This window comes from Podarcis bocagei (genome assembly GCF_964188305.1).
Source record: "Podarcis bocagei genome assembly, chromosome: 1".
Taxonomy (NCBI): domain Eukaryota; kingdom Metazoa; phylum Chordata; class Lepidosauria; order Squamata; family Lacertidae; genus Podarcis; species Podarcis bocagei.
In genome coordinates this window covers 9,250,272-9,272,441 of record NC_138125.1, presented here as the reverse complement: position 1 = coordinate 9,272,441, position 22,170 = coordinate 9,250,272, and the positions used below count along the sequence as shown (strand labels likewise).

At 40.9% G+C, this 22,170-nt stretch overlaps 1 protein-coding gene and 1 long non-coding RNA gene across 3 annotated transcripts in view; both read right to left on the bottom strand.

Moving 5' to 3' along the window:
- Positions 1 to 1,990: 1,990 nt before the first annotated feature.
- On the bottom strand, positions 1,991 to 5,562 carry LOC308587627. The gene is made up of 2 exons (XR_014008495.1): positions 4,880 to 5,562; positions 1,991 to 4,841 (listed from the first exon to the last, which is right to left on the bottom strand). It is a non-coding gene; the product is annotated as an uncharacterized lncRNA (long non-coding RNA).
- Positions 5,563 to 7,412: 1,850 nt separating this feature from the next.
- PPM1A (protein phosphatase, Mg2+/Mn2+ dependent 1A) overlaps positions 7,413 to 22,170 on the bottom strand; it is a 36,843-nt gene continuing 22,085 nt past the window's right edge. Inside the window, exons 4-6 of one of the 2 annotated variants that reach the window (XM_081193670.1) lie at positions 17,500 to 17,608; positions 14,681 to 14,738; positions 7,413 to 10,260 (exon numbers count right to left, since the gene is read on the bottom strand). In XM_081193670.1, the coding sequence (XP_081049796.1) occupies positions 10,213 to 10,260; positions 14,681 to 14,738; positions 17,500 to 17,608 (215 nt within the window). In that variant the 3' untranslated portion in view covers positions 7,413 to 10,212. The remainder of the gene's footprint in view (positions 10,261 to 14,680; positions 14,739 to 17,499; positions 17,609 to 22,170) is intronic. The other variant, XM_081193671.1, reaches the window with a different exon arrangement.

Below are 22,170 nucleotides of genomic sequence, written 5' to 3'. Positions count from 1 at the left end.
CATTTCAAATGTGAAATGTGATTTCAGTCTGAGCGTTTTAGACATATGGGCATCTCCTGCTTAGTTTGGAAGAGTGAAATCTCCTAAGCTGTCCGAAATTGGCTAGGAAAACATACTTTGCATGGCATCGATCAGATGCCATCAGATCAGAGTGGCTGCGGAAACCCAGCCAGGCAGGCGGGGTATAAATAATATATTATTATTATTATTATTATTATTATTATTATTATTATTATTATTATTATTATTATTATTATTATTGCTTAAGTATGCCATTCCATCGCATGTGCCAGATATCCAAAATGCCAACCATTGTAAAAATACTGAATCTCCAATGGTTATTCAAGGATTCGAGAATTCAGAGGTAATTTTAAGGAGTAGATTTGGGAGCAGATTCTAGGTTGCAGCGTACAGATGGAAAAAAGAGTAGTCTAAAAAGGGAGGGGGGAGGGCCAGCCTGCTCAAAAGCACAGCAGTGATGGAAGCAAAGTTTTCAGGAGGGGGGTGGAGGGGCTTCTGTTCTTCATCTTCCAACACCCACCAGGTGCAACGCTAAAAAACTGGACAAAAGCAAGGAGATTTCTCAGGAAAGAAGCCCAAAGCCAAATAGTGTTAGTTCAATCAAAAGGAGACTTCCGGGTAGAATCTTTCTTCCTGCTGCATCTGATCTTGTTCCAACACAGTCATGAATAATCACCTGGATTTTTGGCCCATCTTCGGCTCCCCTTCCCACCGACCCCATTTCAAGGAAGCAATTAATAGCACCAGGTGCAACTCTTCTGCCTCATCTCCCAGGACTTTCCCATTGTACACGGCTGAGGTCCCCACCTCCAGAATTCCTTTGCAGAAGCCTCTTTCCCTTGGTGTGGCACTTCATCGCCGAGGACCCCAGCACAGTGGGAAAGGAAATTGAATGTGGCCACGCTCACAAAGGAGTTACGCTCCCTGCCTCAAGTTCCCCCTCCCCACCCAGATTTGCTTCATCTAGTTGTGCCACAAAGCTGGAGTTCTTTGCTTGTTTATTTAAAAGAAAGCAGCAGTGGGAGAAAAGCAGAGTGTAAACTTGCAGTCGGGTTTAATTCTTGCACTTTGCACAGCCAGGTTCGCTAGCAATGACCACCACGACTAACAGCTGAAATTAAGAAATCAATTTCTTATGTTGAAGATGTGCCCAGCCAGCTCAGCCAAATGTGATCCTTTTCGTGGTAAGGCATCTAAAACAGCACACAGCATTCCCAGTGTGGTCTCACCATATATTTGGATAATGGCCTTACGGTATTGGCAGATTTTCCTTTCCCAATGATCCCTCGCGTGGGATTCTTCTTCTTCACAGGTGCCACAGTGGATCAACATTTTCATCAAATGATCCACTAACCAGTACATTTCCAAGCACAGTTCTAAGTGTTGGTGTTGACCTTTAAAGCCCTAAACGGCCTCGGTCCAGTATACCTGAAGGAGCATCTCCACACCCATTGTTCAGCCCGGACACTGAGGTCCAGCTCCGAGGGTTTTCTGGCAGTTCCCTCACTGCGAGAAGTGAGGTTACAGGGAACCAGGCAGAGGGCCTTCTCAGTGGTGGCTCCTGCCCTGTGGAACACCCTCCCATCAGATGTCAAAGAGATAAACAACTACACAACTTTTAGAAGACATCTGAAGGCAGCGCTGAATTGGGAAGTTTTTAATGTTCAACGTTTTATTGTGTTGCTAATATTTTGTTGGAAGCCATGAGATGGGAGGATGGAAGAGGCTGTCATTTTGTGTCAGGCACTACAGGACTGCAGTGACAGCCTCCTTTGGCAAACTGACCCTTACCACCCACTCCTCAATTATAAAAATGACATGTAGCTGTCATCATCTAATCATGCTAACCACAAGACTGCTTCACTCTTATTGAAAGAATCCCAGTATCTAGGGAAGAAGCAACATTTTAGTATTGCATTTGTCTGAGCTGGCGCAGGTTGGTCAAGTGTGAATGAAACAAAGGCACGGATTCTGAATGAAAAATGAAATTTATTTCAGGAAAGCGCAGCTTACTTGGAACTAAAATTTAAAAGACCACTTTTAAAAAATGTAACAGAGAGGCATAAAAATAGAATTCCAAAACATTCCTTAGGCCAGTTTTCACCAAACTGGCATCATCCAGATGTTTTTGACTACTACTCCATCCATCCTAGGCAGTTGTGTTATATTCCTAAACCTCTGGAGGGTACCAGCTTTGTAAAGGCTGCTACAGGCATTTCTCCTTTCCGTGTCCATACTTAAATCCTAGCGCCTTCACCAAATTCCCAGCACGTTCCCATCTTATTTTATATTCCCCTCCCGTCTTTGAAGTGACTGCACTGGAGATGGGGAATATGGGCTCAGAGATCATACACCTTTCGATACATAATCTCTGAGTCCAGACCCTTCCCCTTGTTGTTGTTGTTGTTTAGTCGTGTCCGACTCTTCGTGACCCCCTGGACCAGAGCATGCCAGGCACTCCTGTCTTCCACTGCCTCCCGCAGTTTGGTCAAACTCATACTGGTAGCTTCGAAAACACTATCCAACCATCTCGTCCTCTGTCGTCCCCTTCTACTTGTGCCCTCCATCTTTCCCAATATCAGGGACTTTTCCAGGGAGTCTTCTCTTCTCATGAGGTGGCCAAAGTATTGGAGCCTCAGCTTCACGATCTGTCCTTCCAGTGAGCACCCAGGGCTGATTTCCTTCAGAATGGATAGGTTTGATCTTCTTGCAGTCCATGGGACTCTCAAGAGTCTCCTCCAGCACCATAATTCAAAAGCATCAATTCTTCGACGATCAGCCTTCTTGATGGTCCAGCTCTCACTTCCATACATCAGTACTGGGAAAACCATAGGTTTAACTATATGGATCCATGAAGAGGGACCCTTCCCCTAATGGTTGTTTAACAGATGAAAGAAAGGCTGAGTCTTCTCTTTGCCCCCGAGGACTCGGGAAAAACTTTTCCCAAGACCTAGTCCCTCTACTCTGTTCCAGAATCAATACACTGGAGAGGAAAATGCAGCCACCTGGGTCATCCAATGCACAAGTTACCTTATGAAACTTACCAGTGTCTCTACACAGATGGCTTAGGGTTCTAAAGAGCACTTTGTGCTCATGACTTTGTTCGAAAGTGGTGGATTTAAGTGGGGAAAATGACCGTTAAAGGCAAAGCATAAAAAGTGCAGCAGGACTGCAGAAGAAGGGAGAAGTTGCAGCCAGATGTTCACCCAGCACACTTGCAAGTTCTTCATAACATAAAATAACCTGGAGGTCATCTTTTTTCAAATTAAAGCAAAGGCACGTACAGGTAGGGGAAAAACCTAAATAATGTAACCTGCAGATGCAAAGCAAAGTACCGTATTTTTCGCTCTATAAGACGCACCAGACCACAAGACGCACCTAGTTTTTGGAGGAGGAAAACAAGAAAAAAAATATTCTGAATCTCAGAAGGCAGAACAGCAAGAGGGATCGCTGCGCAGTGAAAGCAGCAATCCCTCTTGCTGTTCTGGCTTTTGGGATAGCTGCGCAGCCTGCATTCGCTCCATAAGACGCACACACATTTCCCCTTACTTTTTCGGAGGGAAAAAGTGAGTCTTATAGAGCAAAAAATAACAGTAATTTGTGGTGTACAGAGCTTTGCTTGAAAAAGTTTATCTACTGGAACTGTAAATAGAAAAGGTACAACAGTGCAGGTGTGTAGCCACAGTACAGGTGTGGAAAACCTGTGTTGAACTACAACTCCCATAATCTCTGCCTACTGACCATGTTTGCTGGGACTAATGGGAAGTGAAGTTCAGAAACAACCAGGTTTCCCACACCTGCCATAGTGCTTGGACTTGTTGCTTAAGACAAGTCGTGCTCCTCCGGGATGCTGCTCACATGCAAAGCAGGAACAAGTGTGCTAAGCTCTCTCGTCTCCACCTCTACGAGTCTTTCAGGTGCCACAAGACCTAAGCAGACCCAAAACTAAAAGAAAACCGCCAGACAAAGTTGGCTTTGGATCGCTGAAATTAAACTGGGCTTTGATGAAACTGCATGCTTTCTGGCAAGCCAGAAACTGGGTAAGGGACATGGCTCCCAGGAAACAAAACTAACCACAACACAAGAAAGAATACGGTTGCGAGATGGAGATTACATGTTAATAGCAACATTAAGGGGGGAAGTATATAGATCACAACTTAAAAGAGCCGGTCAGGCATTAGGGCAGCCTTTGCAAATCTTGCGTGTTTTGGACTACAACTACCATCAGCAACAGGCAGCATGGTTGTAGTCCAACAAAACATCTGGACGGCATCAGGTCGGCAAAGGATGGAATAGGGAAAAGTGGAAGCGCTAAATTGTCTCTCCCTCTTTCTGGAAAGCGGCAGCAGATTATGACTCACGGAGCAGAATGATGCATTTTTCTCTGCATACCTTTTTAAAAAGTATCTTTCCGTGAATGCTGAAAATCCAGGCAAGTGGTCTATAATATCCCTAGGGTGAAATAAGGCCTTGGTCCTCTAGAACAGGGGTCAGCAAACTTTTTCAGCAGGGGGACGCTCCACTGTCCCTCAGACCTTGGGGGGGGCAAACTATATATTTTTTTTGGGGGGGGAGGGACAAATTCCTATGACCCACAAATAACCCAGAGATGCATTTTAAATAAAAGCACACATTCTACTCATATAAAAACACCAGGCAGGCCACACTAATAACCCAGAGATGCATTTTAAATAAAAGGACACATTCTACTCATATAAAAACATGCTGATTCCCAGATAGTCCACGGGCCAGATTTAGAAAGTGATTGGGCCGGATTCGGCCCCAGGGCCTTAGTTTGCCTACCCATGCACTAGAACAGTCTTTCTCAACCTTGGGTCCTCAGATGTTGTTGGACTACAACTCCCATCACCCCCAGCTGACAGGAACCAGTGGTCAGGGACGATGGGAGTTGTAGTCCAACATCATCTGGGGACCCAAGGTTGAGAAAGGCTGCACTAGAAGGAAGCACTACAGCCAGCTCTATGGCACCCCAGAGACATGCCTGGAAGCAGCTACAGCCATTTGGGCCAATGCCCTGTGGAATTAGAAAAAAAAAACTACGGTTTGTGGGCAGTTTTGCAGAAACGCTAATATTTGCTGATTTGCCGTTCCTGTTTTAAAGGCTTGGCTGAGAAAAAGAGCAGAGTGCATTCTGCTAGGGCATTTTAAATGGCCATCTCAGCAACATTATTTGACAGCTTCCTTAAGAGTGCATCTTGCAGGACAAATTGTGTCCCCCACCTATACCCTCTAACACCAGCCATTTGACATCATTTAGCCTTCCTCCACATAGTGCACCATCTCATTCTCCATTCTCACTGTGGGAGAAATCATGGGGCTGTTTGATCTTAAGCCACCAGATGTCTTTTTTTAAATATCTCCCTGCCCAGGGCAGTCTGCAAGCCAGTCTCTTGGCAGGCTTAGAATGCAGCACATTCCAAGGGAAGACTGGACGAAGGACTACCAAAAAATAATTCCCTGCAGAGATATAAAAGGGGCTTCTAATGGTTTAATGTTGTATTTTAATCTTTTTTAAACTGTATTTTATTGGTTGTTAGCCGCCCTGAGCCCGGTCTTGGCTGGGGAGGGCAAGGTATAAATAAAATTTTATTATTATTATTATTCAAAAAGGATTCACCTATTGCGGGAACTTCTCTCCTGCTTGATCAGTTATTACCAATTCCAAACAATAGCCTGAGATGCAGGTTTTTTTCTTTTCCCCTATGTGAGGATGATGGCTTTTAAACTGAATACAAATCCACCACTGCAAAATATCAAAATGCATGAAAAGGCAGGGACAAGGGAGAATAAAACAGGCCACACTTCACAGTATATAGATCCTCGGGATGCCTCAGCAAACAAAATGCTGTGGCTGAAAAGTTGATTTGGAGAGGCATGCCAATCAGCAATCTCTGTGATGCAAGATCCTTCCTTTAAGGTCAGGTACTGAAGGTTAGCTTTCGAAAATGGTCATGATGCATAAATTTGTACTTGCGTCAGCTTATTCCATGCACCACAGAATCTCAGGTCTAACATGGACTAACAGAAATTGTAACAGCAGCCCAGTGCAGTAAACTGGACCGAGTGTGAAGTCTTGGACAAGGCAGATTGGAGTTCAAGCTCCATTCTGCCATGAAGTTTGATGGGTAACTCTAGATAACTGTCATCTGTCCAAAGCTCTTCAAGAAAGAGTAAGATACAAATATTAGAACTGTGCAATGTAAGCTATGTTGCCACCCTGTACTTCGAGTTCTATGAAGGAAGCACAGAACACGCTGATCACACATAGAATCATAGAGTTGGAAGAGACCACAAGGGCCATCGAGTCCAACCCCCTGCCAAGCACCATCAGAGCACTCCTGACATATGGTTGTCAAGCCTCTGCTTAAAGATCTCCAAAGAAGGAGACTCCACCACACTCCTTGGCAGCAAATTCCACTGTCGAACAGCTCTTACTGTCAGGAAGTTCTTCCTAATGTTTAGGTGGAATCTTCTTTCTTGTAGTTTGGATCCATTGCTCCGTGTCCGCTTCTCTGGAGCAGCAGAAAACAACCTTTCTCCCTCCTCTATGTGACATCCTTTTATATATTTGAACATGGCTATCATATCACCCCTTAACCTCCTCTTCTCCAGGCTAAACATGCCCAGCTCCCTTAGCCGTTCCTCATAAGGCATCGTTTCCAGGCCTTTGACCATTTTGGTTGCATTTCATTTTCTCCAATTCGGATTTCATTGGCTCTAGATTGATTAAAATGGCAAAAAGGAAAACCAGGCTGCTGCTCTGAGCTAGTTGCACTTCTGTATTAAGCAGATATAACACTGAGTTATACCTTGGTTTTTACAGAGGGTTCTAACTCCTGAGGTTAGAAATATCTAATTCTTCTACGTTGAAGTGATTGGATGCATGGGGTCTCCTCGCATGATGAAACTACAAATTTCAGGCACTGAACTATTTCAGTAGCTGAAACTCATTGTATATTTAAAAAAAAAACTGCTTAGGTGCACGTCTGAACAAACATTAACCACAGGGGGGAAATGATGCCTGTAGAAATGAATGAAAACTTGTGCTTCCAGCCCAATTTTGTTTAATGAATAGGTAGAATTGTGTAAAAAGCTACAATATAATAGGAGTTTGATATAGGCCAACGGTATAGGTCAGAACTCATGTTCTGTAAACCACAAGATGTGGAACCAACTCTAGCACATACTGAATTCAACAATGTGGACTACTGTAAGTGTAGCTTGGTATTATTAATGTTCAGAACTCATTGGTAGATCTAAACTGTAATGGTCAGAAATTTAACGCTGTCCAAAGTTAAGAAAAATATACAGAGCAGTATGGACGTGAAGCAAAAAGCAAAGGAACAAAATATTAACACCTTACAGGTAAATTTGGGACCATCATATTACTTTATTTTGTCAGCAGAGGCATCCACTCCTCCCCTCCAAGCTAGGGAAATAAATAGCACACAATTCTTCAAAATTTTCCTGCATTGCCCCTGAGGTGTTCTAATTTTTTTTTAGCATTTTTTAAAAGTTGCAAAAACGAAAAGTGCCTTTTTTTGCAGATGAATGAACAAGAGTGAGCAAGCGCCTTTGCTAGAATATGTGGTGCATTGATTATATGGATTTAATCTCATTTTGGTATACATAGAATAGCAGTGTATTTAGCAGGCATAACTAACACAGTGCTTTGACCCCTTCAAAGTGCCAAATGTAAGGGAGGGGGTTTCTACAACTGCTGTGCCTCTTTTTTACCCTGCCTCCCCCCCTTCAACCCCTTTCTTAGCACTAGTAGAAGCAGCAGAAGAATTGTGTTTTTGTAGGTTTAAAGGGTGCACCTGCGGTATGTTTTAAACATACGCTATGTCATTATGACATTTAAATTATGGTTTTAACATATGGCTTTCCACTTGTGATTTATAAAATATTTTAAACTTTTAAGTTTCCACAGCATAGCCTGAAGTTCTGCAAAAAAAATAATATTTTTTTTTTTAAAAAAAGAACTGCACTTCAGTTTGCACAGAAAAAGGAGCAGTTATCTTACCAATCCTGGAACCACTTTAACATTCTTTACTAGCTGACCTTGTAGTATTTTAAATACAGGTCTCAGAAGTAGGTTCTCGTGATCCTATACGTTTGACATCTTTATAGTCTGAACTCAACAAAACTGTACATTTTAACCATTTATTTGTATGTAGGGGGAAGGATTGGTTCTTTAACCCAAAATCGCTATAAATTTATAAATACAAATAGTGCTTATGTTTTTCTTCATGCTTTAACAGGGTACAAACTGATTACAATGATGTCAAGGTTAAGCACCTCACACAAACAAGAGGAATAAAATAAAAGTGTTTGCTGGTATAATGCTATCCTTAGTTGAGACATTATTAAGTTACTTTTTCACTGTTCAACACTGTTCAACACTCCCTAACTCTGCAACAGTTTTAAGGCTATATATACACACAAATGTATATTTCCAAGTTAGGGGGGAAAGACAGATATAGAAAAACGCATTGTACATTGCTTCCTATAAAAAGGTATATTTTACACCTTTTTAAAAAAAATTCTAGCTACATTGCTACAACCTATTTATATATTTTGTTGATTTTCCTTTGGAGGGGGAATCTGTTGACTGAAAGATTAAAGAAAGCTACATATTGATCATACAATATTCTCAACATAAAAAGGGACAAAATACAAGGTGCACGAAACAGTAGTTCTGCAAACATGGCTGATTTGAAAAGTTACCTTTGAATGTTCAATAGGAGAAAAGTCAAATTAGTTTTATTACTTTTATGATTTTTTAAGAATTAAAATTTAATCTCAACAGTTAAATATTCTGAACATGCTGTATTTCAAATCTCACATACTGTTAAAACACTAGTTTTTGTTCTAAGTCAATGGGGCCATATAAAACATACCATAAAAAGTAAGATTGTCAGACTCTGACAAATGAGTTTTCATTAACAAGAGGCAAGTATAACTTCACATGATTCTCTCAAAGCAAAAATCTTGAAAGAAACTCATGGGAGGGGGGAATTTTCATTTCTGAAACCATATTACGCCTGCTAACTGGGGGAAAATATCCACCTATGCCTTGGGCAACAGTCAAGAGTTTTTCCCATTTCATAAATGGGCAATTAGTTAATAAAAAATATTTATCCACATGACATCTCATTTACAAGCATTTCAAAAGACAAGGGAGAAAGTAGTTACACATATATTGTTAAATTTTGTTGTTTGTTAAATCAATCTTTATTGATATAATGGAATTCAAAGTATTTTACTTGGAACAGCAGCCAACCCAGCCAATCAGGATGATAAGAATGCTGCAGGCTTATACTAAATAAAGACATAGCCGCTTACATAACTGAAAATTAACTGAAGGTAAAGATTTTTTTAAAGGTGCAAATAATCAAGGCATTTTAACCCCCATGATCGATATTTCACTGCCATGTTGCAAGGTTGGCAAACCTGTCCCATTTGTTCACTCAACTTCCCATATATTTCAATAGGATTTTTAGATCCCGCAGGAATTGTTTTATTTTTTAAATCGAACAACTAAAAGTTCGATGGAGAATGAACTGTTTTATCAGTTATTTTCCATACTAGAATCGCAATGATCTGCCTTTATATAAAATAGCCTTTACACAATTTCTATGTACCTCCTGAGCGCTTAAGCTGGCGAGGTTGCTGCTCCCAGCAATCCAGAACCACAAATGTGAATGGAAAAGGGCTAGATTACTGTTGTTCAAAGCAACAAACCAAGCATTTAATCTAACCTTAATCGATGTAAAGCAGTTCATCATTAAATAAGCATTTTGTACAACCACAATTGCACTTTACAAAACAAAAATCATACAACATAAAATTGCTTAGAGTCCAATTTACAACATATTGGTTTCAATATCACTTTTACAGAAGTCTGTTTTGCAATAGAAAACGAAAAGGGGAAAAAAAGATCATCAGTTCCTGGGCCAGGTGTTGGGACTGCTGCTTCCAGGTGTCGTCACTTTCGCCAACACATCTTTTCCCCTTCAAGTAAGGTGGAAGATGGATGTTAGGAAGGGTCACTGTGGGTCGGGTGCAATTTCCATCAGGATGGATGTAAACTCCACAGCTTAGATGGCAGTTTTACCACATATCATCGGTTGATGCAGAGTCCTTAAAGAAAAGAGAAGGAACCCTTTAAAGTCTGGAGCGCCCAAAATTACAGCAGTTTCTGGATAATCCAGACTGAAAAGGGTAGATACAGCGATAATTTTAGGATTCAGGTGTTCTTTACGTTCTGAAGAGCTTTACTCTGGGAACAGTAATTTATGAGCATTTAACAAGGTAAGATACCTAGTACACAAAAGCTATTTAGGTCAGCCCTCCCTTGTAAATTGTTTAACATAAAAGCAGACTATTTTCAGGTGTCAAGAGTTAAATTTTCGGCTTCTGCTTTAAACTAAAAGTTATTCACACATGTTCTCCTACAGTTTTTCAGTTTTCCTACCCCATAAGGCAAGCTAGAAAGCAGGTTTCAGTGAAATGAACAGAACATCCTTTGAATTTAAAATCTTGGTACTCTACTCACATAATTAGAAGTATCTTTTGAGATGCTATTAATCTAAAACAGATATTGTCCAACTGTCATTCACCTCTTTTCCTTAGTCATGTTTAAATGCTGAACAAGGCATTTCTGTGCCACATGCCAGTTCTGTGGAGATGAAGAATGGCTTGACTCACCAGATGCAAGACATCACCTGGGTGCTAGAGTAAGCAGCAGCGTCAGGTATTCAGTATCTGATGTAACTCAGCACTTCATAATCACAGTACTGACATGCAGTACTACTGCACTCTTTATTTCTCCAGATAAAGATGGATTTTTCTACTCCTCTGGCATTTGAAAGCAAAGCGTTAAGAGATTTAAGTTTTCTAGAAATGTTGAAAGTAGCTAGGGGAAATGCAAATTAAATTGCAGAGTTTGATATGTTTACTGAACCCAAAGGCACCTAAACAGCTTGGATTTTGTGAAAACAGGAACTCTGGCTTTAATCTCCCCCACCCCGAAATCTTCAGCTGTGCAGGACTTCAACTGTGTTTAGGTTCCCTGAACCCTAATTTCGGCTTGTCATTGTGTTGAAACCACAGTTAATAACAAACTTCGGCTAATTTAACAAACTTGTGGTTTGAAGTTGGCTGGATGTTCAAGCCAGTTTGCTACAAATCACGTGGCCAAGTTAAAGGCCAAAGCCTTCTTGCCTGTCCACTCAAGGAGGTGATGTGACATGAAAACACTATCACAGTAACCACCAACTTCAAAAATGGTCTCTACTCCTCTGGCATTTGAAAGCAAAGCGTTAAGAGATTTAAGTTTTCTAGAAATGTTGAAAGTAGCTAGGGGAAATGCAAATTAAATTGCAGAGTTTGATATGTTTACTGAACCCAAAGGCACCTAAACAGCTTGGATTTTGTGAAAACAGGAACTCTGGCTTTAATCTCCCCCACCCCGAAATCTTCAGCTGTGCAGGACTTCAACTGTGTTTAGGTTCCCTGAACCCTAATTTCGGCTTGTCATTGTGTTGAAACCACAGTTAATAACAAACTTCGGCTAATTTAACAAACTTGTGGTTTGAAGTTGGCTGGATGTTCAAGCCAGTTTGCTACAAATCACGTGGCCAAGTTAAAGGCCAAAGCCTTCTTGCCTGTCCACTCAAGGAGGTGATGTGACATGAAAACACTATCACAGTAACCACCAACTTCAAAAATGGTCTCTTCCCGTGCATTTCCCTACTCCTTGCCTTCTCTCACACAGCTGGGGGAGAATTAAGAGATTTTGCTTTCCATTTGGACCAATTTGGGATTGCTAAGTCTTCTAGCATGGCAAATTGAGTTTGGCACTAGCTATGGTGGATTTCAGACAAGCAACGTTCAAACCAGTGTTTCTAAAACAGGCTCATTTAGACAGATCTCGTTGGTATGAACCACATATTTGTCTCCATATGACATAGAAAACATTAGCTGGCTTAGTGAAGGCTTCTATGGTCATCTTCCCAGTCACATGGGACAGGGAGAGGAGAGTGCATGTTCCTAAATCATGTCCCACTAAACCAGATATGGGGAACCTTTTGGCCTACAAATGTCACTGAATTACAACTTTCATCAACCCTGGCCATTCTTGCTAGGGCTGGTAGGAGTTGCAGTTCAGCTACATCTGGAGGACCAAAGATTCACCACTCCTGCATACTGCACCCCAATGCAGTCAGCAACTAAGGAAGGGTGGCTATAAGAATAGCCTGGGGCACCCAGCTGTCACTTTCTAAAGAACTAAAGAACATGACTTTGAACATGCCACTTTCTAAAGAACAAGACTTAGGCTCTTAAATCAGGTGGCATTTTTGTGTTGGTAAAATACGGCATTATTAGTATTTTACATGCATCTACATTTGTCAAGATGTCCTGGCTGAATAATTGTAAGCAATCATTTTGAATGTTGCTGACCTAGAAAACGGTTATGGTATCAGTCCAATTATTAACAGGATTTTCTTTACGTTTCTGAATCTTGAGGTTGCTCACTTTTGATGCTTCTGTATACAATATACTGATGTTCAAGAGAAGCCAACTGGGAAACTGGAGATTATCTTGCACAGCAGTCAAGTCATTTCAGTTTGGTTGGCATCCTCCATACCAGAAATGACAGAAATATATCTATTTCACCTTTTAAGATATTTAAAAGCCTTGTGTTGGAAGGTGGCAAATTAAAAAGGCTTCTACTATGCATAAAAGCCCTCCAGTAGCAGACCATCCACCAAGAATCTTCTAGTGGTTTTAAGACAAGTTCTCCAAAATGGCATGTCACTCAAAAGCACAACGCATGACCAGCCCAGCAACCTAATTTCCTCCACTGACTCTATTTTGTCTACCCAGTTACATTTAGCTTGGTGCAAAATGCAGTGAGGTTGTGCTCACCCGTGCAGTCTGAATTCAAGTACTTAATCTAGGACCCTCGTACCTACGGGACCGCCTCTCCTGGTATGCCCCGTGAAAGACCTTAAGGTCCATAAATAGCAACACTCTAGAGGTCCCAGGCCCTAAGGAAGTCAGATTAGCCTCAACCAGGGCCAGGGCCTTCTCAACACTGGCTCCGGCCTGGTGGAACGCTCTGTCTCATGAGACCAGGGCCCTGCAGGATCTGATTTCTTTCCACAGGGCCTGTAAGACAGAGTTATTGCACCTGGCCTTTGGCTTGGAATCAGCCTGATCCCCTCCCCCTCTTTCCTTTTCCTTCTGTGATAGAACCCCTATTTGGGGACTTCCCTGGCTTTTTTCTGGCTCATGTAGGACCAGTCTGGATAGTTGGCATTGGAGAAGATTTGACGTTTTCTCCCCCCAAACAGTTTTTGATCAGGGCTTCCACTGAAATGAGGCTGCATTTTAAGTTGTATTTTAATCCTGTTTTTAAGTTGTATTTTAATCAATTGTTTTTATACCTGATGTTAGCCGTCTTGGCCAGGGAGGGTGGGGTATAAATAAAATTTATTATTATTGTTATCGTTATCATCATCATCCTGGATTTGGTTTCTCTGCTGGCTGCCAGCCTCACACCATAAGCTGGTTTCTATTGCTCTGTCCTTTATTCTCCCTTTTCTGCTTTTTCTAGCCTCTGCAAAGTGCACCAAATACAGGTTGATAAGCTACCTTAGTCATACTCAAAGCAGTCTCACTGAAATCAGTGGATTTAAGTAACTGAACCCATCCATTTCAGTGGTTCTATTCCTTGTACAACTTAGCTGAGCATCACCACTGCCATGATACAAAGAAAACCCTTCTGTAGAATTATGTACAAAAGTTATGCACTGCATTAGAAATGTGCTCCTTTGATGTAAAATAAATGAGGACTTTGATGAGACCATGCGTGGCCACAAAAATGAGTAAAAAAAAAATAGTTCTGAGTATTAGAGACTTTTCAACCTGTCCCCACTACCAGGCAAAACAGGCACAAAAAGTCAACAGTGAAAGGTTAACGATTGTGTAGATGACACCCATATGCATGAATGCAGAGCTAAAAACGTTTTCCTTTGAACTCCCCAAGAACCTTTCTACAAGTGGGAAGGGTATTGTGCATGTGAGGTGTGTTATGTGCCAAGGAAATAGCAAAAAAAGTGCAAGCACATGTTTGAGACAGAAGATGGGGTGCGTGTGAAAATGAAGCAGAAGAGTTGTGAAAATTAAGTGGTGAAACAAAAATGCCAAGATTTTCAGTGTATTAGTCACATAGCACTGCACACGGAATAATTCAATTATGAGATGGGGGGAAGCTAATGGCTTGTCCACCAATGCTGAAGCCACAGCAAGAAGAAACTGGGTAGCCCAACTTGACACAACAGGCACCAATTCCACTTCTGACAGCCAAAATACATTGCCATTCACATGCAACAAAATGTTTCTTTCTGCAAGCATTTTTACAGCTACAATTCAAATGAAAGGCAGCTGTGCATTGGGACTCCCAATATCAGTGATAAACAGGTCTCACAAATCTGGATTTCTTTTTTTGCTTTAATGAACACAATACATTTTAAGCACTGAAAAAGCAATCTTTCAACTAAACTTGTGAAAATGGTCAGTAAGGACAGGTTGACGGGATGACAGGCTGGACAGCACTAATACTCACAGCATCATCATTTCTATAAGGATTCAGTCTGTTATAAACTGCTTCAATCACACTCCGTCTAAAGCAAGCAAGGGAAAAAAAAAGGTTTTAAAGATCAGCATTTTCCAAAGGACAATTGTCATCTGAAAACAGATTCTCAAAATAGAAATACCTTTAAAAAAGGAAAAAAGGAAAGGAAATCCTTATTTATATATATAAAAAATGTGTGCAATCTTTCTGCAAACTGACATTCAAGGTAGTTTACCAGAATTCCGTAAGACCATCAACACTCATAACAGAAAACACATCATTATACAGAAATAGATAAAAGCAGCAGCTCAACCATTTTAGTAGTAGCCAGTTGACTATCAGCAGACCATACTAGGTAGGACAAGCACAGCGAAACAAAACAAACACTACAGCAAATTGAACCAAACTACTGGAACTACTTACCAAAATCCCAAATAAGGAAAGCAACATTTATTTTAAAAGAATTAATCAAGTACCAGAGAATGTGAGCAGAATGAGAGGGCCAAGGACCAACGCATAGCACAACTAGTTATCTGCACCCAGTAGGGCTTGAATTCCCAGCAGCCCCAATACAATTATGAAAATCCCATGCTCAAGGAACTGGGGATGTCTTGAAAAAGCGTTTGAATCCCAGTAAAGATGTGGATGAAATTCCCAATAATACCCTTCAGTACAGGGGCTTCAGCAAGGGCTCATCCAGACAGAAAATCCCCACAGATGGTTTGGAACTTTACTGCCAAACTAAGATGAACAGAAAGAACGCCTAACAGAGATGCAAGATTTAACACTCTCAAGTCATCTCTGGTTCAATTGTAGTCAAAATATCCTGTATCTCCATGCCCAATAGCCTACCATCTAAAATTGTCAGAATGAAGAACAATTTGACATTACAGCCTTGATTATGCTGTAATACTAGACCTTTTTATTTAATTACATTTTAATCCACTTTTCTACCAAAAGATAAATTCAAGAAAACTAAGAATTAAAGACTCCTTGATTTTCTTCAAAATACTGTAACAGGTTAGGTTCAAAGCTACCAAATTACAAAAAAAACTAAAATTGTAACAGTTCAAAATGGAGCAGACAACAGCATTTAAACCCCATTTTGAGAAGCAGTGTCTAAGCCGCAGCCTTTCTCAACCTGTGGGTCCCCAGATGTTGTTGAATTACAACTCCCATCACCCCTAGCTAGCAAGGCCAGAGCTCAGGGATGATGGGAATTGTAGTCCAACAACATCTGGGGACCCACAGGTTGAAAACCACTGGGGGAGATAGCTGCTTATTGAAAGGCAAACTTCCTTAGGCAGGCCTTCCACGGCCTCAGTACCAGTACAAAAAAGACCCCCACTATTTGTGTCCACACACACATCTGACAGTGGATGGACAAAGGGCACAGTCTCATCAAATGATCTTATGGATGTAATGGCTTCATGTGAGAAGAAGCAATTCTTAAAGATACTGTCAGGGGTTCAGGGACAGAGGCACAGGTGAGGGGGGAGACGGAGAGCGATGGGGAGGAAACCCAAGACAGTGAGGAAGAGGATGACAATGACTTGAGGTCTTCCATGAGTCTCTCAAGTGAATCGGAGGATTCCCAGAAGGGGGCGCCCCTGGTCAAGCCAAGGGGGGTCACAGGGGGGACCTGCCAGGAGCAGGGAAGCAGCAGGGAAACCCCGAGTGGGAGTGGGAGATCGGGGTCGGCTTCCCAGGAGGAACGGAGTGAGAAGGGTGGAGTTCCCAGTGTGACAGACAGAGCAGAGCAGGAAGGAGACAGGGGAAGGAGATCGGGGCAGGACGTCCTTCCGGAAGGGGCGGAGAGTAGTACAGGGAGTAGTGTAGCTGTCAAAAGGAAGGTCAGGGGTAGCGAACGCGCGCCAAGTTCAAATGTGGAGGCGCGCGGAAATGCAGAGAGCCCGGAGGAGGAGCCTGGCCCCAAAGCACGAAGGAGGGGGGAGCAGGCATCTGAGGGATCCACGTCAGGGGAAAGCAGGAGGGAAGGAACCCAGGGGGGCAGGAAGACCCTGCGGAAAAGAAAGGACAGGAAGAGGTGGTCTAGCACAAGCCTCTTAAGCTGGTGTAGAGGCGGGACCGACTCAGAGGGGACTTCAAACGTCTAGGCTAAAAGACGCGGGGCTGCGCGCCTCGGTTGTGGAACCAATAATGAACTGCAATAAACATCCTTGTATATAAGAAGAGCTTGGCGTTGGTCTTTTGTGAGCTGAGACCTGAGGCAGCCCCTGACAGATACTCTGATCCCAAACTATTTAGTCATAAAGCAGTGTTGGAATTGACCCCGGAAGCAGATTGGCAACTGGTGCAGCCTGCATGGTATCAGAAGTTTTGATGCGTTACCATCCAAGAAAGGCAACTATGACCTTGGTGAAAATGCAATACCATAAAAACCAGCATTATACATATCAAATAAAAACTAATTTGTTTAAGCCAGTCAAAACATATAAATACAAATACCTAAACCATTAAAATCACACACTTAAAAAGATTTAAAAGTGGTAAATATTCAAGAACTTCAGTTAAAGGATGAGGCCACTCTTAAAAATAGCCTGACCTTTCTTCAGCTGTGGTATGACACAGGTTTACTTTTAATTTTAGAATCCACCTCCCAGTCTGCCACAGGGTATCACGCAATGCCTTCATTTCCATATTTAATATAATTCCAAATTTGAAAGAAAAGGTTAGGGCTAATAGTCTTAATGCCCCTTTAAAAATATTTTGGTGTCCCTCCCTTTTTAAGAGTGGCCTTATTGAAAGAATTTTAAATCAACAGCAGATTTACGCGGGTGTAAACTCACTTGCTTGCCAATTCACCCCCTGGTGGAAGGTTTGGGATGCTCTCTGTTTGTAAAGTACGCATGACGTGGACTAAGTCTGGCACTCCTTCGCCCTGCTTCTTTATGATCTCTGGGAATCAGAAGTACTTTCTTTGTAAATTCAGTCCAAATGCAATTGAAAAGATTTCAACATTTTACTTTATATAAGACAGACTAAGATTTCAAAACCTTTGTCATATTGAGTATTGTATTTACAGTGTCTCTTGTACCATAACAAAATAAGCAGGCTGGATAAAACAGTTCTGCATTGGCATCTTTGCCGTGTATTTCCTACAATAAAACTTTTGGAAGCATACAATATATTAATCTCATTAGATCATTATCTAAAAATATCAATGATACTCTTGTAGTACATTGTAAGGGAGCTTGCTCTAAAAGAGCACTGAGATCTTACGTGCTTATACTGCCTGAGAAGAAAACAAATTAGTTATAAATTGATTTCACAGAAAATTGTAACAACCATTTTTAGTAAATGAAAATAATACACTCCAACAGACCAATTAAAGAGTTTTATAAACTGAAATATGAAAACATGAGTGACATGATAGGAAACATACTACCTTGAATAAAAATAGAGTTGTGAAACAACAAAAGATGAACTGCATAGCCTCTGTAGGGAAACAATGCTCAAACTAATTTGTGCAATACTTAAACCCCATTGTATGAATTGTTGAAATAATAAAGACTCTGATTTCAGCTGCAGCATCATTTACTTTCAAGCAGTATTTGAACACAGAATATTTGAACACTTCAAACTTCTCAATCCATCTTCAAATCAATTAACAGATAATAAGCATTATTCAGAGAACCAAGATTTAAAAATCTCATTAATGTAACAAATCATAGGTCAGATTTTCAAAAGCGTTTTAGACCACCAACTTAGGTTGTTTGTTGATTTATAAAATATAACTATTAAAACTGACAATATTAGGATATGAATATTTGCCTTTGAACATGTCATTCTTTACTGAAAGTGGCTCTTCAAGGTCTCAAGCTCAGGTTTTTTCTACTTTGCTTCCTGATAGCATTTAACTGATGACATTAGAGGGATCAAGCTTGGAAACTTTCACTTGCAAAGATTTCATTTTGCAATCCAATAAACACCCATGATTATAATGGATGCTTTATTAGGCATACAATAGCTTTAATTAAAGTAGCAGTTTGGTATACTGGCCAGCACACTTGAGATTTCATGAAAACACCTGTAAAATGAGCTTGATGAGAAGTGCAGTTTTCTCAAAACTGCATGTAATAGCAATGTAGCACCCAAAATAAAATAAGGAATGTTGTGCTACCAAATTTAACTTTTTCAGTCTATAACATCAGGCCACATGCAGACAATATGACACAAGAACACAGCTAGTGGAATAGGAGCACAAAAACAGATTTTCAGTAATCTTTCAGTCCCTGCAAGTTTTAGCTCAATTTGTAGGCTTAATATATAGTAGCCGATAGCAAATAGTCGGGGGAAAGTCTTGACAGCTGTCAAAGTACATAGATATCAAATTTAATTCCCTATAAATGCTTCTCTCTTTTTTTCCTTTTAAAGAAAGATTAGTGAATAGTGGCCAGGATCTGAAGAGCTGCTTAGGCAAAAGCAAGGGGCTTGTCACTAACCCACTGAAACCATCTATTCTCTTCTCCAAGGCCCACACGTCCATCACAAAAGCAGACTTCTTGGGGGGGGGGGACAAGTTCCCTTGATATCACATTGATAGCTGCACAGTTCTATGGATCCTGGACAGTATTTCAAAGCAAATACTTTACTTTTTGTTTTGGCTAAACATTTTGAAGGTGAAGTACTAAGGCCAGAATCTGTATTTTACCATCAACTATTTATGACAAAGGCTTCTAATACTGAAACCGAATAAAGAGCAAAGATATCAGATTTATTTTGCCAAGTTCTTTTATTGTGATTTGTGAACATCTAGTATAGTCTACATCATTCTAATGCTATGTTATGTTTTGTACAAAAATAAAGGGATTAAAATTTATCTGAACTACACAGTTCAATAACCTAAAGCTACAGTACATTTAAAATACATCTCCACTAAAATACATTTATACTCAATAGAAATATATGTACAATCCACAAATTATTTATGGCACAAATGGAACCAATCCGTTGGCCTTCATCTTGCAATATCTTTTTGTGTCCATGCATATTGTAGCTTCTCATTAATTTAAAACACTTTCTCAAACTGCAGCACAAAAAGATTAATGAAAGACAGATGAATAGTGTTGACTTCAACTGCTCTTATCTAAAAGGAGGCTGTGGTTTTAGAAGTCTGAGAAACACTGTATTTCTATACTTGTGGGAACATGTTCTTGCACCCAAAGATCTACTTACGTCCGTCTTCTAAATGAGAGAAAATATCTATACTGAAACATGTGTTTTACTGAAGATATATAGTCTACACCGAGGTGATCACACTCAATTAATTCATTGAAACACAGACATTTAAACAGTTATAATAGTCGACATACACCTATTACAAAACGTATTTCAAAACAGTTTTCCCGCCCAATCCTTAAAAAGTGTTGCATCTGTGCAAGCTCCACAAAAATTAACAATAGCCTGCACTGATGGAGTAGCTTAAGGATCTTAGTAATGAAAAGTTGAGGGTTTTTGTTTTGAAGAGCTGGGCTAGTCCCACAGGGTTGGATCCAGACCTGCTGTCCCATGAAATGAAGAGCTCCCTTTCATTTGCAGAAGTGAGTTGGGTCCAATGGAGTTTCCTACTCAACAAACTGGACACTCCAATGGGCAGACAGTGGGAAGAAATTTCCATCAATTACCCTTCCCCCCCATGCGGCCCCACACACTCTACTGTAGTTTTTGTGTGTGGCATACCAGAAATCCAATCGGGGGTGGGGGTGGGGCTGGAGATCACCTCTATCTTTTTCTGCCTGCAGGAGCATACAGTGTATGGAACTGAACTCTGTGCAACTCCAGATCCAACACATTGTCTGTAATCTTTGAAGTATTTTTTGGGAATAAACTTTTCAAATATGTAGTTTATATTGCAAGTTGCAGGTGGGATTAGTATTATTTACTACACAATTACAGCTGAAATTGTTTGACATTGATATAAAATAGATTAGAACAGACAGCAGAATTCATAACTGCCATATATATTTTTTTCTAGTCACCAACATAGCTCCTTCGCAAAAAGAAACAAAATTGAATGGTGAAATTAAGTATTTTTCCTTGTACGTTGGGTCAAAAGTACAAGCTCTTAAGCCTGGTCGAGCTGTAAATTAAAATGTGACCAATCTTCTCACTTGTTTTACACCATTTCAGTAGCCATATAATGGTAATACTGTTTTCAGCTACCATTTTTAAAATTTCAATTTGATCTGTACAATGCAAAATTGCTTACAGACAGGCCTGTGCAGAGCTTTTCTGAGGCCTGGGGCTGAAGTCTTGTTAGAATAAAGTTATAAACTCAAACAAAAAATCAGTCAGTCCCTGGTGGGGGCCCCTGGCCAGCTTAGCTCTCATCCAGGGTCCGTCCCCCCCCTTGCCATGGGCCTGCTTACAGATCTTCATTATACAGGTCAATTTTAAAATTATAATTCAAATTTCAAAAACACCAATTTAGGGCATTTTTGGGAGATTGCAGAAACAGGTTATTAAGCACATTTTGAATTATTCAACAGTTACATAGTCAGTTCTATTTTCCTGTGAATTTATTCAACCAAGTAGTTCCGTTAGCGCAAGAACTGTGCAATAGAATTAGCCCCCGTGTCCCCTTCACAGCATGTTCACCCCAACCCTCCAAAACAGTTTGGGAGTCAGTACAGAGGGAGGAGTACGGGGAAGTTCTTTTGTGCAAACGGAAAATCTTACATATATGGGACTACTTTGTTGGATGTTGAACATAAGCAGAAGACACTGGGTTGTAATCCAAAACTGTATGAGAGGAAGAAAACTTGTGCCACGGATCATTCCCTCCCGCCCAAGAGCCTCACTTGAGGGCTGAGGACCCATCAAATTTTGCAGGCTGTGTCGTGCCCAGGGCAGCAGTATTTGAGGAAGGGGGGAATTGCCTGAAAGCTGGTTCCTTTCACTGCAGCTCCAGATACAGCCTACCAAAGGGGCTTTCTGGGGGAAGGGGGTACAAGGGGCTGCAGGGGGGAAGAGATAAAGAGAAAGATGCAACTATAGAGTTGGCAGGGGACTCAAAGTTAGTTTATTCAACACTGACACCGGAAACCCATTACCAGAGAACAATTGCACATGTTGCCTTCCACTCACAGCACACTGAATAGAAACAGGCATGCTTGAAACTTTGACAGTTTCCAGTTCAGAACTGGTCCCAATAATGCCTAAGCTGATCTTTGACACACCTCAGTTTTTAAAAGTAGGATAGGGAAATAATGCAAGAAAGCGTAAATGACAACACTGTATTAACTGGCAGCTGCCTTTAAGACTGATCTTGTGGCAAATCCCCAAACTGCTTTTTGAACTCGGGAAAATTCAAAGAGCAATTCAAGAGTTCCAAAGGGGACTAAACAGAAAATCTTCAAAATGCTGAGGTATATTCACACTGCCCTTTGGATCGCAACTATGGCATCTATTCACAAATTAAAGTCTAGCTAATTCCACTTACACAAAGAAAGAACTGT